The following is a 13,938-nucleotide window of genomic DNA, read 5'->3' on the forward strand; positions in this document are numbered from 1 at the left end:
CATCGACAAATCCATGGCTAGAACTCGTGGCTGCTTTCACACTGATAAAAATGCATTGTTTTTACTGACTCACGGAATGCTATTTACAAACTTTCTCAGAGAAGAATACACTCATCAAATGACTACGTCTCCCTATGTACTAAACAGCTCTTCTACGACTCCATAGAAAATGGAATGGACTATCGCATTGCCTGGATCCCTGGACATACACACATCGATGGCAATGATAAAGCTGACCATTGGCATCCATAGGAAGGATACTCAATATCCCCCAACAAATACCATTAGATAAGTCAGAAATATTATGTAAGTTGAGGCATCAAATTTGGCTAAAATTCAATGAGTCCTAGTACAATCTATCCCTTAATAAGGGGAAATGGTATACATCAATTCAGGAAGGTTTTCCAATATCACTTTGGTATAACAAATTTCCTTTCATTGATAGAAGGCACCTCACCACCATAATTCGTATGCGAACAGGACACTGCCTTACAGGAGCCCATTTATTTCGAATTGGTTGCAGAGAACATCCTTACTGTGATTGTGGAAAAGTTGAGGACCTCAATCATATCATACTGGAATGCCCGATAAACTATATACCTGGGTTAAAATCTCCCCTATCAATGCAAACCATTTTATATAATATGAACTTCAAAATAATGCTACTCCTAATGAAATTTATAACCTATAACAGAATTGACTTATAGTATAATAACAAAATTACTCTTACAGATCCCTACTTTTTATAACCTGGGTGCTACTAGTCCGAGGCAACATTTCGGGTGTGTAATGCTCCGCCGTTGCTCCGGAGCGAGAAAAGTGACATCCTTTGTTGTGCTATCTGTCTTATACCTACCCCAAAAATAATTATTCACCTGGTCAGTTGGTCTATACATTGTCTTTCACTGTAAATAAGTTAAGTAAAAATATATATATATAGTCATAATTGCAGAATAGGATGTTTATGGAATCACTTCGAGTGAGACAACCTAAACATCTGAGGGAAGGGTGATGGAACAAATCACCGATGACTGGCAAATTGCCCAAAAGGCAGAGCCATAAGAAGAAGAAGAAGAATTACACATTTCTTTTGTTGCATTATTTTTTTGGTAGTTAAGGATTCATAAAAATAGATAAGGTATGGGTGGAAAGATTTGGAAGAGAGAATGTTAGTTTCTTTTTAGATAGGAGTACAGTACGTTCTTAACAGTAACTTTCTTAATTATTATTGAAATAAAAGGGTGTTTAAGTGGAGATTCAATTTATTTTATTTTCTCAAGTTCACATCAGAAGTGGGATTATACAACGGCAAATAACTTGTGAAATTTCATCAAATATGGGCAGTCGGAAAGGTGGCAGCTCCCATGAGCAGATGAATGATGGTGACCGTGTTCAAACCCCCGAGCTCTTTTCTTCGGAGGGTTCCAGCAATACAGGTTTGATAGAAATAGTTAATAACTTGAGGAAAGAATGTCAGTTGAAGACATAGATGTTCAACCCTTTAAATGACGATGTGTTAGTTTGGATATCAAAAATAGATGAGTATGCAGATAGGTATATATCATTGGAATGATTTACACGGTAAATTTTCGTTATCTGGACACCCGGCGATTTTGAAAAAAATTTTGACTGTACTTACGTATTTTGAGGCGTAGATTACGAATCCGAAAAAAAAAGCGGCGCTCTCCCTTATTTAAAAAGTTACGGCCCTTCAAAGTTCAGAAAAGGGCAACTTTTCAGCCTTCTTTTTCACCAAATAAACTATTTAAAAACACAAGCATTTATTCACTAGGTCACCTTTACACCTTATTCCTCCTTCTTTAACACTTTTCACTTCAATAATCAACATATTTCTTATAAAAATGTTAAAAAATGTACGGAGCTGCTTTTTGGTTACATATCACTGTATTTTACGTTTTTAAGGTTAATGATATGGTTGGTACGACTGATGCAGTCCATATTCCTGAAGTAATTCAAATGTTTTTTACCTTCATTCTTTAGATCGTAAATTGGTTTTTGATGGTGTATTACGAATTTGAAATAGTAGGCGACGGCAAATACCAACCGCTTTTTTCTGAAATGTCACTAGTAACTAACCTAAAAATAGAATAATGTCACCAGGAGAAGCATTCGTTTTTAAATTAAGTTTTTTATAAGAAAAATATTGATTATTGAAGTGAAAAGTGTTAAAGAAGGAGGAATAAGGTGTAAAGGTGATCTAGTGAATAAATCCTTGTGTTTTTAAATAGTTTATTTAGTGAAAAAGAAGGCTGAAAAGTTGCCCTTTTCTGAACTTTGAAGGGCCGTAACTTTTTAAATAAGGGAGAGCGCCGCTTTTTTTCTTTCGGATTCGTAATCTACGCATCAAAATACGTAAGTACAGTCAAACATTTTTTCAAAATCGCCGGGTGTCCAGATAACGAAAATTTACCTCGGGATAAAAACAAATTCTTCAAAAGTATTCTCATTAGGGATCAGAAGAAAACATGTTTTGTAGATTTAGGTAGCGAGTGTTCCCTCGTTACACACGCAATGGCAGACAAACTTCAGTTGAAGGTTGAAAGTTGTTCCAACGAAATTATATTAACGGCATTTGGAGGTTCTGAAATACTAGTAACAGAGCGGGCCGCATGTAATGTCAAAATAGATGATGTCGCATTATCAATAGAAATATTGCTAGTGGGCACTTGTATACCGGGTGCGGAGATAGTGATTGGACAAAATTTTAGCGAGGATCCTGGAATTACTTATTCGCGGAATTTCTTCAATTGTAAACATGGGTTCAAGACGGAAGCTGGTTTCAAAGTGGAAGGGTCCATTTCGAGTATCTCGGCAACTAGAAAACGATCGATATGAACATACCCGAATGTAAAGGAACACGGTCATCCTACGTGGGTGTTTATGCTGCAGAACATATGAAAAGATGGGCCCTTGGAGATGATTGCTTCTGAAATAAGGTGTGTACATGTTGGGCCGTCGAAAACGTGTCCCTGTGCCATGTGGGGCCGTCGGGAACGTGTCCCTGTGCCATGTTGGGCCCTCGGGAACTTGTCCCTGTGTCATGTGGGGTCCTCGGGAACTTGTCCTTGTGCTATGTGGGGCCGTCGGGAACGTGTCCCTGTGCCATGTGGGGCCGTCGGGAACGTGTCCCTGTGCCATGTTGGGCCGTCGGGAACGTATCCCTGTGCCACGCTGGGCCGTCGGGAACGTGTCCCTGTGCCATGAGAAAGTGAAAGGACTCTTAGTCCCGAAGCTATAGTACTACTTAGAAGGTATGGAATCTCAAATTGGGTTTCTGGTTCCTTCGAGCAAATGATGTAATTGATCAAAACGTTTTTTTTTTGTTTCAGTTACAACATACCAGCCATCATCTGGTCAGGAATGGCCGAGTGTGAACTGGCATCACTGTCGACGGCAACGATGGAGGCAAATGATGGCTGCGGGCTGAATTACACATTTATTTTGTAGCATTGTTTTTTTGGTAGTTAAGGATTCATAAAAATAGATAAGGTATGGGTGGAAAGATTTGGAAGAGAGATTGTTAGTTTCTTTTTAGATAGGAGTACATTACGTTGTTCAGTAACTTTCTTAATTATTATTGAAATAAAAGGGTATTTAAGTGGATATTCAATTTATCTTATTTTCTCAAGTTCACACTTGTGAGTGTTTTCCACTTGATATAGAATTCTTGTTTATATTAATTGTAGATGGCGTGTAATCTACTGAATTTAATTTTTCGTGGTTAAGATTCTTCAATATAGCTATGAGATCCTCTTGTTCTTGGGTTCTTTTTTCTAAATGATATGTTAGCTTACTCACCGCATCAGGCTCATTCTTCATTAGTACCACTTTACTCGTTGCAGACTCACAGTTTTTGCATAGGTTGGTGCTCATTGTCATATTCCTATCATTGGTATTTTCACACATTTTGTCACATAATTAGTTAGTTGGGTATTCGTGACACTCATTGGCAGCTTGAAAGTTAATGATATTTCAATAATTTCATTCTTTTTCAATTTATTTAGCTCCGCCGTTAGAACAGCGACTTCACACATTGCGGCCATATTGTGCAATTGAATTGGCAAACCACCACCTGTGAGGTGCTGATCAATGTAAATATCCTTGACTTTTCACATAATTTTTCCATCACCAAAATGCCTCTTGCCATTCTTGAAATTTTTTACAAGCGTCACCAGGCATCTTGTTCAATTCTTCACATAATTCGGTGAAGTCTTTGTTCCTATTTTCCAAGAATTGTATGTACAATACATACCGTTTGTAAATCAATTTTTTTGACTCTAAAAGGATTGCCTTCTGTTACAAAAAGTAAATACAGAAAAAATACTAATGGAATAGTTATAAAATTTATTATGATATATGAGATTCAACAAAAAAGTTTTATAAAACAAAAACACATTTTTATTAAATAAAAGTCAAACTATCTCCCTTATCTAAAATAAACAATGTTCTCAATGTTCTAAAACAAAATATTGAATTATATTTTTTTTAATATTTCATTTTTGGTCAATGATAAGTGTGTTTCAATGTTATTTTCTACTATATCACAATATCTGTTAATGGCATTTGCAACCTCTTATATCATACATTTTTGCTACTAGAATGTTTACCGCACTTTCATATGTCTTACAAAGAACATCACCAGTTCTTGTTCTTCTGAGTTCTATAATTGAAACAAAAAATAAGTTAACTGGTTGAGCATAGCTTAAAGCTATTCTTTCAAAATGTATTTTAATTGCATTCATTATCTTTACAGATGTTAAATTCAACTGACTGCTCCTTTTATTTTTAACTGTACCCTTACTAGCGGATGGTTGGTTTTCAGGGGATGAAGCAGGTTTTGTTTCCTCATCTGATTGCTCTCTTTCTTCAGAGTGCTAAAATTAATATAATGTATTTTGTAAAAGCGATTTATAGTTGAATAAATGGCTTTTAAGATGAATATACCACAGTACTTACTAGAGTATATGAAGTACCTGGCTGCTTTGTTGTCGTTTTCTTTGAAGATCAATTCAGGTTAAGACCTAATTCACCCAAGTCGAGCCCTGTTACTGCTCCTTGGCCAGTCAGCTCTCAAGCTCAGATAGAGCTTTGCTTTCCCTAGTCCCTAGTCTTCTTTCGGCAGACGTCCTCCGGATTATTCGAAGGACTCCATTTTCCCGTTAGTAATATTTTATGTGATTTTATATAATCTACATAAATTGTAAATTGTTTTTTAGAAGTTTTCTTTCTTTCCATTGTCTAATGTTTCATACAAATAATAGAATGAATAAATCCCAACCTTCAAAACTCAATGATAAACTCTGTAATGACTACTCTGTCAAAGATTTGTAATTTGTCCGAATTTTCTCTGTTGCCATGTCTAAAAATTCAATGCAATAACAGTGTTTCAACATTCAAGAAAGCGACACATTAATACAAATACTTGAAAAGTTCCATACGCAATGTTGAAAAATATTCAATATTCAAGTGGACACCTGAATAAGGCCCATTTTCATTCATATCATAAACCATATAATGTCTAGAAACTAAAAGTCTCGAGTATTATAAATTTATGGAACAAATTACAGTGGAAATGGAAGATAGTTCATCTAATTATAGCTCGCAACCGCAGTTGAAATTGACGGGAAGAGACATGCTCAAAAAAATACAAAAAGTCTCGCAAACAAACTTTTTCTCAACATTGGTTGTCTGATTCCAACTTGAAAGGATGGATTAGATCTGTCGTGAATGATCGTTCAAGAGCTCAATGTGACTATACGTACGTGAACAAATTGATATTTATTTTCACTTTTCAAAATCATTATTTCAAGCTAAGAAATATTTGGTCGAGACGACAGCTTTCAAAAATTAACTGCTGTAAATTTAGAAAATTAGGTACTATCTACTGAGTTGCGCGGTTGGAAATTAGCATGATCCTGATTACTTATTAAAACAACGATAAAAATAAAAACAACAATAAAAATTAATTGGCGCTCCGGGGCGACTTCATTGATTCCAGTGGCGCATTTGCTTTTTCAGCTCTAGGAAAACCCGAAAAAACCTGCAGCACCACATCATCTGGAGATCTTGATTTACCAATGTCCTCTCTCTTATAAAACAAAATGTGGGGTATCTCCAGAGGCTCCAATAGATTCAATGGATCGCCACAACACTTCGTGACACGACTATCGTCAAACTTAAACCAGTCCGCTTCGTCTTTGACCAAGAAGTAATAATGACCAAATTCAACGCCAGAACCACAGTGAACAATGACTGCATGAATATAATAATAGTGGTCTGCTAGATTAAAATGTTCATCTATTTCCAACCTTCCAAAGAGTTTCTTACTTCCGTCAGAGGTTGAGTCTTGTTTGAAGATCATCAGTGTTATTATTAGATTGACTAGTGCCTCAGCTATACTTTTTTCCTTATAACAGTCAGTTAGTTTGCATGAACAGGTGTTTGAGTTTGATGAATGAGTAGGAAACATTCCCGTTCTCGTTCGTCATTAAAACCTCGTTCTTGAAGTTCTTCGTCATGAACAACACTTGTGAAATGCTATTCATGTAGTAAATGTTTCCTAAATTATCCAATCCAATTTTCTTCTCTAGATTTTCAGGACAACTCTTTACTGATTCGTAAGGAAGAACATGTTTCAGAGAATCTCCATAAGAACCATTTCTCAAGCTGCGATCTATCCTTCCAAGTGAAGAAGGGTTTCGTAGAGGGATCGATTCGGCTCTTGCTTCATGAAGCTCTTCCACTGAAAGGGAACCAGAACTACGAGGACTGCAACTCATATTTGGGTGGCAATAATGACCTGAGCCACTTGATAGGAGACTGATGAATATCCACATATCTCGGCTAGTTTCGAAGATATTTCAGTTCCGTACTGAAGTTAGGGCAATGCATGATCACATCAAAATTATGTGAAGGAGGAATAGTTCCAAAGACCGAAGCAGCATTGCCACGTTGAATAACAATACTAATTATTTCTATCAAAAAAGAGGTAGAACGGTGATCTTTCGTTGCTTGGCCTATTCTCCTTCCGAGTTCATGAACGTATAACAGAGACTCCGGGCCATAAACACCAAAAGTTTCAACCGCTACTGGATGGAACTGATAGTTGTTACCAAGATTTTGGTATTTTTCCTTTTCAATTTCTCGCCAGTTTCAGCAGACTTCGAACTTCCGGCTAGATGGGAAGCCGCGACCGTGTCAACGCCAGTGAAGTCCCATACCACAAGTTTACCGTATTTCCATGGTATGAGAGATATACCATCTGGTCGTTTACCATCATCTCGACTGGTACCTAAGGGTTCCAGAATTGCAGGAACATTCGCTAACAATATAGCTCGTTTCAATATGTCGTTCACTTGGTGATGTCGAGATGTACGCCCTGCACTTATCCTGTAACTCAAACCATGTGTATTTTTCTCATCAACTATACTACCGCAAACACAAGTATGAGGCACACAAATAGATGAACCCATCCTAAGTCCTACTGCTTTTCTGAAAGATTAATCATCTAGGGCGTACATGTGTTTTGGAATCGCCAAACAATTTTTGAAAAGAAAAAATGCAACGTGTTTTGGAAGTTCATTCAATCTGGTGGTCAGCAATTTGAGTGATTCCCGTTTTTCTCGAAGATGTTCTGAAAGTGAATCTTCAGAGAGAGGAGCACCCAGAAGACTCCATTTAGACTTTTCCAAATTTTTTATGCCAGGAGCCAAGTTCGAAATGAATTCGAAAATATTATTCGGAGTTGAAAAAGTAATCAACTCACATTTTTCAAAATTTAGTTCAAGTCCAAGATGTTTTGAATAATCAATGATTTTTTCTAAATCCTTCGAAACACTATTTTCATCGCCAGCGATTGAGCCATCGTCCAAATACCAACAATTAAATTCGGGTGATCAGCTTCTAGTCAGTTCGTTGATGGTCAGACAAAAAAGAGCAGGTCCTGAGGGATCACCTTGTTGAACACCTCTCTCAGACAGAATCAGATGGTCACCAAAACTCAAATAGGAAGCTGATTTATAACACTGACTTAAGAAGGGATATAATCCTGTAAACGAATCTTTAACCTTACGAAGCATGATGTTTCTATCAATCATGTTGAAGGCATTTTTGAAGTCTATTTTCAGGAAAATTTTTGAATCGGGATTTGGATGAAGATTAATATATCTACGAACAGCATGAGCAACAGCTTTACATCCACCTGCAGTACCGAAACCAAACTGTAGTGGACTCGTCTTTAATTCTCATACAACCAAGTTTAGCTACCAATCGACGATAAAAGGTACCGACGACAATCGGTCTTAAAGCTAGTTCATGTTGGAACGAACATCGCATAAAAAGTGTGATTTAAAATGGCGTCGTGTTTATCGTAAAAAAGTTGAGAAAAATTGAACTTTTTTTGCGATTTCCGCAAAATGTTATACGTCAACATACAAAGTAGTTATATTGCTTTGACTCTCGTTTTTTAAGCCCATACATCGAAATTGAATCCGAATTGGACGAATGTGTCAGGTTGTTCAAATTATATCAACTTTACCGTAAAAAGCTTCATTGAGAAAACCCCGTCTTTATAGTGGGAAATATTTTTAAAAATAGAAGAAAATATGGAGAATATCACAATCTTGTAGCTGAAATAAATATGAATCAGTGATCCAGAGAAATATTTTAACTATTTCAGGCTCACTCTCTCATTATTCAATAGATTATTGAATTTGGTTGGCCCCTCATTAAAGAAAACACATTTTGCAAAAGAACCCCTCGCCCCTACAGGCAGTAACGTTGAGATAAGTGGTTTGAGGACACGCTCCTATTAAACAAAACTTGAGGAAATTGTTAGTCCTATATTCTGATATGATGGGGTCTGGTCTTAAAAGTCGTAATTCGTATGAGTCGTATGTCATCATTCAGGTTCATTTAATAAAAATTAAAATTCAACAATGAAATTCCTAGATATTGCCCGCTTCAACATGAACAGGGTATTTTGACAATTGAAGAAAATTTGTGGAACCGCAAAAATATTATCGCAATCGTTCTAATATGAACTAACTTTACTCCTCCACCCTTTTCCGAAGAGCACACAGTTTTATACTTGATAATGGGATCAAACCCGAAACCGGTCGTAAAATAAAATTTTCCAGTGGTATTTAGACAAAAGTGTTTTTATTCATTTCATTTTAGTGATCATGAGTTACCATAAAGTAAACAAGTAACACTAGTGACAGTTCAGTTTTGTGGTATTGAACGGTACATAAACTACAAGTTCTGTGGTGTTCAATTTTGGATAGGGCGCATGTGCGAACTGATTCCGTTAGTGTAGTGGAAATGAAGCAGTGTTAGACAATGGCAGTGTAGCGGAATTTTGGTTAATGTGTAGCGACTATAGGTCATACAGTTGGCAACACTGAGAAACAAAACAAACCTATTTAGTTTTAATTTGAGGGTTAGGAAAAGAAAATCAGTGGTGATTGTTTATTGATGACACCGTTTTAATAGAAATGGAAGAAAGCATAGTTACGCAAGATTTACCCATGGACAATAACTCTAACGGCAATTCTAGTGATTGTGATTTCAGGATACAAAAAATTCAAGAGCTATCAACACCTATTTTACAAAGTATAACTCCCGATTATTTAATTAATTTCACATACTATAACACAAGGTATTTCGAAGATCGATATTTCATAAATTTCTGCAATAGCGGCAAACGAAAAGTCTATGACGACATTCTTGTAAGGATTCACACAAATAAATTGCTACTTATTGCCTTAGCAAGTGGCCACAGTCTCATGTCAAAGGAAAAAGATATTGTTGAAGTCACTTTTGTTGTCAATAAAACAGACCGTTCAAATATCAAAACTAAAGGGAAAAGAAAATTAGGAGCTCGAGAGGTACACCCAGATACAATATTATGTCAAGTTCGACTAGATGGTGACTCTAATATGTTTAACATTCGAGCAGGTGTTAGAGGATATTTAGTTGAAATTAATGAGCAAATTAAAAAATATCCCAACTTACTGAAGACTGATCCAAAAGGGAATGGATTTCTAGCAGTTATGATGCCAAAGGGACCTCTAAGTGAAATTGAGCGAAATGTTACTAATATGAATTTGATAAAAGAAAATTTTTACTTGGAATACATAAAAAAAAGAGCTGTTACTGAATAAAAAATCCACGACAAAACTGCCTTTTTTTTACAGTGGCAGGTAGGAAAAATTGGAGTTTACCGTAGACATACATTAAGTGTGGATTCATGTACCTTACTGCGTAAAAAATCTTGAGTAGTTAGTAATTAGCTTTAATTGAAACTATTCATATGCCAGCATAGATATCATATTACACATACATATTCATAATATCTGTACTCAAATTAATATTTTCTTTTAGGTGTAACAAGTGAAAAATGTAGATCCCAAACAATTAAAACTTGTTCGTGATATACAATTAGTGTGAATTTTATGAAAGATTTCTGTCTATTTAAAATCTGTTTTTCCATTAATGAACTGTCACCCCCATACGAACGACAACTCTTAGAAGTTGAGAAACTTGTGCGAGCTAAGGACTAACGAGGTCTTACCTTTTATTTGTCAGGTCGTAGCCAGATGGTGGAAACAAACCACCGCTCAGAAATTAGAAAAATACATAAGGGTGTCATCTACGTCAACGATTTGACAAGTATAAATATTTCAGGGAAATTCACACTATTTGCAGACGATACTACCATTTTTTGGCAATCGGACAATGCAAATGATTCAACTAAGATCATATCCAACGATATGATGACAGTGAAAAATTGGTGTGATTCAAATAGTCTTTCTTTGAATATTTCGAAAACTAATATAGTAACTTTCAGATGCGAACTTGACAATATACCCATTGGGACTAACATCATTGAGAACAAAAGTAGCCTAAAATTTTTAGGAGTACATATCGATAGTAAACTAAAATTTGAAGAACATATTTATGCCTTGTGTAACAAAATGTCCTCTAGGTAGTCGCAAATGAACTTGGTTTAACAGCAGCTAAGACTGTTTATTTTTCTTTGGTGGAATCTCACTTGAGATATGGAATTTCATTTTGGGGAGTATGTAGTGGTTACCTACTTCAAAATATTTTAGTTTTGCAAAAACGAGCCATGAGATATATGTGCAAATCAAAACGTACAGACTCTTGTAGATTACTCTTCAACACTCATGGAATTCTAACAGTGATTTCTATCTTTATAATGGAAACAGTTTGTTTAATTAAAAAATATTCGAACACATTCCAATCTTCACCAACCCATTATGTGACAAGGCAATCCAACAACATCAAGTTGCTAATACTTAGTACATCACTCATAAGATATTCTATTATCTATAATGGTTGCAAAATGTTCAACCATTTGCCAAAGAATATAACAGAAATAAAATATTTACAATGCTTCAGGAAAGCTGTGAAAAATTTTTTAAGTGACAGACCATACTATAATGTACAAGAATTTTATAATTTTTAAAAAAATATTTTATATATATATATATATATATATATATATATATATATATATATATATATATATATATATATAAACTGATTTTATGTATGAGTGAAAATAAGCACTTTGTTGTTACATATAATTGCATTATAGATTAAGTGAAACTTTGTCCACAAGATCAATCTTATGACAATAAAGTATATTCTCTCTCTCTCTAACGTGTGATTCCTAACACCTATGACTATATAATCTGTCTTAATATTGGGTACTAGATTATTTTTAAGTTATTTCAACGGTAGGTAGATCTGAATTGGCATAAGTAAAAAAGATTTGTATTTAGTGCATATTTTTTATCTGAAACTCGAAATTTGGGCCTTTCTCATATATTTAACCCCTCTTATGAATCAGTGAAGAAAACCTAGTAAATTTTGTAAACAGTTAAGTATTATTTTCTCTTCCTCATTAATTGTGAATGAACTACATATTCAATAAGTCATAGATATTTTATCCTGGTGGCCAATTCATTTGTCTTCCTCCCAATATATGTATATGAAGATGGTAAACCGACTGACAACCATCTGGGCCATTATTTATAACCAAACGATAGCCTTTTGGCAATCGTTTTTGAGCAAGTGTTTTGGCTGTCAGCAAAATATGTGCAAGAACCTAGAGAATAAAAATAAACTATTAGATATATTTCACAATAAGCAATATATTGATACAAAAAATATGTATACTTTGAATTGTACCTCTTTATCATTTTCACTGCTATCATCAAGATTAAGAATTCGTTTCTTTGGTATCACAAGAAAATGTATAGGAGCTTGAGGATTAACATCATTAAATGCTAGACACAGATTGTCCTCAAATATAATGTCAGCTGGAATCTTTTTAGATATAACTTTATCAAAAATTGTTTCACGATTTCTTTCTTTTTTAGCTTTCACAGCTTTTTCAATTTCGGAACTCATCTGAAATATAATGCATATTAGTCATCTTTTAATGAAAACCACACTCAACTTGAAAGACGCCTTTAATAAGATTATTTTTCTCAGAATGTAAGCCAAAGTATATAACCTTCAAATGTTTGTACTGAGTCAAAGCTCAAGGTATTTAATGGGAAAAATTTTACCATTCTCTTTTCTGGAAATGAGTAACAAAACTCTATCGATTTATTCCGGTAAATACATGCAAAAGACTTTGATAAATTCTTCATGAAAAATGTCATCTTAAAAAACCGGTGTGAAGTTAGCACTGTTAGCAACCAAAGTCAGCAGCTCTTTTTCCGGAAATATCCGAATGGTCAGTGGTGTGATTATGCTTTTTGGGTTTCTGATATGCCTTTATGTGTATATTCTTTATCAAGGAAACTCTCTTCGGCCCCGTCTAAGGGGGTTAAGCACACCCCCGAAATGAAAAAAAAAACCTTGAAATATAAAGGAAACAAAAAGACACTTTGAAATTGATACAATCCAGACAGCACAGAATATTCTGACAACGTTCAAATACACTTATTTCAGAATATTCTGATGGAATGTTCATAGACTATTTTCATTTTGCAACAAATATCCTTTGAACATTCAGTTGATATATTCTAATAATATTCCGTTCTGATATTCTGAGAATGTACTGAATCGTATTTTTGATGTTGGTCTCGATTATTATGGACATATTTCTTCGGACCATTCCCACCTACCTATTTGGTCGCATCAAAATGGCAATAGTCGCAGTGTCTTGAAGAAAACTGCAAGAAGTTGAAGAAAAAGCACAGAAAAGTATAGAGAGAAATTGTTTATAATGAACCTTTTTCCTGAAGTACGAAAATTCACTCACTAGCAGCGCTAGTAGTTCGGTAGGGACAAACACTGCCTCATTCTCTTATAAACATAAAATGAAATGTTTTTAACACAAGAAGATGTTCCTGAAGCAAAACTAAAATTTGTAAAGGATAACAATGTTGTAACATTAAAACGTTGGCTTGCATGCCGTAATTTAAAAGTAACTGATAAAAAAGTGAATTAATAGTAATAGACAGGTTTAGTATACAGACTCTAGTAAAAGAGTAGCGGTAGATTCAAACTGTTATAAAAGAAATTTAAAATAATCATGAATTTAGATTTATTTCTGAGTGAAATATGAAACAAATAAAGATGGTAATGGAATAAATTCAATTAAATATAATAAATGAATATAGTTCAATAAACGATTGAGGTTATATCTCATTCTAATCAATGGTAATTAACTATGAAAAGTTTACTATTCATTTCATGTTTAGAGCATACATATGAATATTTATTCATTTTTTGCACTGTTAAATCCACTCTTCTCCAAACTTGTATCAATTTCTTACATCTAACCTTATTAATATAAGGTTTTATAAATGGTATAAAAGACACGTTTCCTTCCGGATATCGATTATCCGACATACAATTCGCAAAACAGCAATG

The 13,938-nt window shown here is 34.7% G+C and overlaps 2 protein-coding genes and 1 long non-coding RNA gene across 3 annotated transcripts; 2 read left to right on the forward strand and 1 right to left on the reverse strand.

Annotated features, from left to right (window-relative positions):
* The first annotated feature begins 1,145 nt into the window (after window positions 1-1,145).
* Window positions 1,146-3,624, forward strand: LOC141482093 (uncharacterized). The gene is made up of 2 exons (XR_012465334.1): window positions 1,146-3,272; window positions 3,351-3,624. It is a non-coding gene; the product is annotated as an uncharacterized lncRNA (long non-coding RNA).
* Window positions 3,625-9,344: 5,720 nt separating this feature from the next.
* Window positions 9,345-10,200, forward strand: LOC111513421 (uncharacterized protein F54F2.7). The gene has a single exon (XM_023169627.2). The coding sequence runs from the start codon at window positions 9,516-9,518 to the stop codon at window positions 10,182-10,184; it is 669 nt and encodes a 222-aa protein (XP_023025395.1). The 5' UTR covers window positions 9,345-9,515; the 3' UTR covers window positions 10,185-10,200.
* A 1,717-nt stretch (window positions 10,201-11,917) lies between these two features.
* On the reverse strand, window positions 11,918-12,782 carry LOC111513422 (histidine triad nucleotide binding protein 1). The gene is made up of 3 exons (XM_023169628.2): window positions 12,624-12,782; window positions 12,241-12,462; window positions 11,918-12,157 (listed from the first exon to the last, which is right to left on the reverse strand). The coding sequence occupies exons 1-3, from the start codon at window positions 12,717-12,719 to the stop codon at window positions 11,996-11,998; spliced, it is 480 nt and encodes a 159-aa protein (XP_023025396.1). The 5' UTR covers window positions 12,720-12,782; the 3' UTR covers window positions 11,918-11,995.
* Window positions 12,783-13,938: the final 1,156 nt, after the last annotated feature.

Source organism: Leptinotarsa decemlineata, unplaced genomic scaffold (assembly GCF_025532065.1).
Source record: "Leptinotarsa decemlineata unplaced genomic scaffold, Ldec_3_MD MMD2_tig00000690_RagTag_RagTag, whole genome shotgun sequence".
In the NCBI taxonomy this organism is placed as follows: Eukaryota; Metazoa; Arthropoda; class Insecta; order Coleoptera; family Chrysomelidae; genus Leptinotarsa; species Leptinotarsa decemlineata.

Coding starts and splice junctions, on each gene's coding strand:
- LOC111513421 (XM_023169627.2), top strand. CDS start 9,516: ATGGAAGAAAGCATAGTTACGCAAGATTTACCCATGGACAATAACTCT.
- LOC111513422 (XM_023169628.2), bottom strand. CDS start 12,719: ATGACATTTTTCATGAAGAATTTATCAAAGTCTTTTGCATGTATTTAC. Junction 12,463..12,623: donor CATTTCCAGAAAAGAGAATG/GTAAAATTTTTC, acceptor ATTATATTTCAG/ATGAGTTCCGAAATTGAAAA. Junction 12,158..12,240: donor GCAGTGAAAATGATAAAGAG/GTACAATTCAAA, acceptor TTTATTCTCTAG/GTTCTTGCACATATTTTGCT.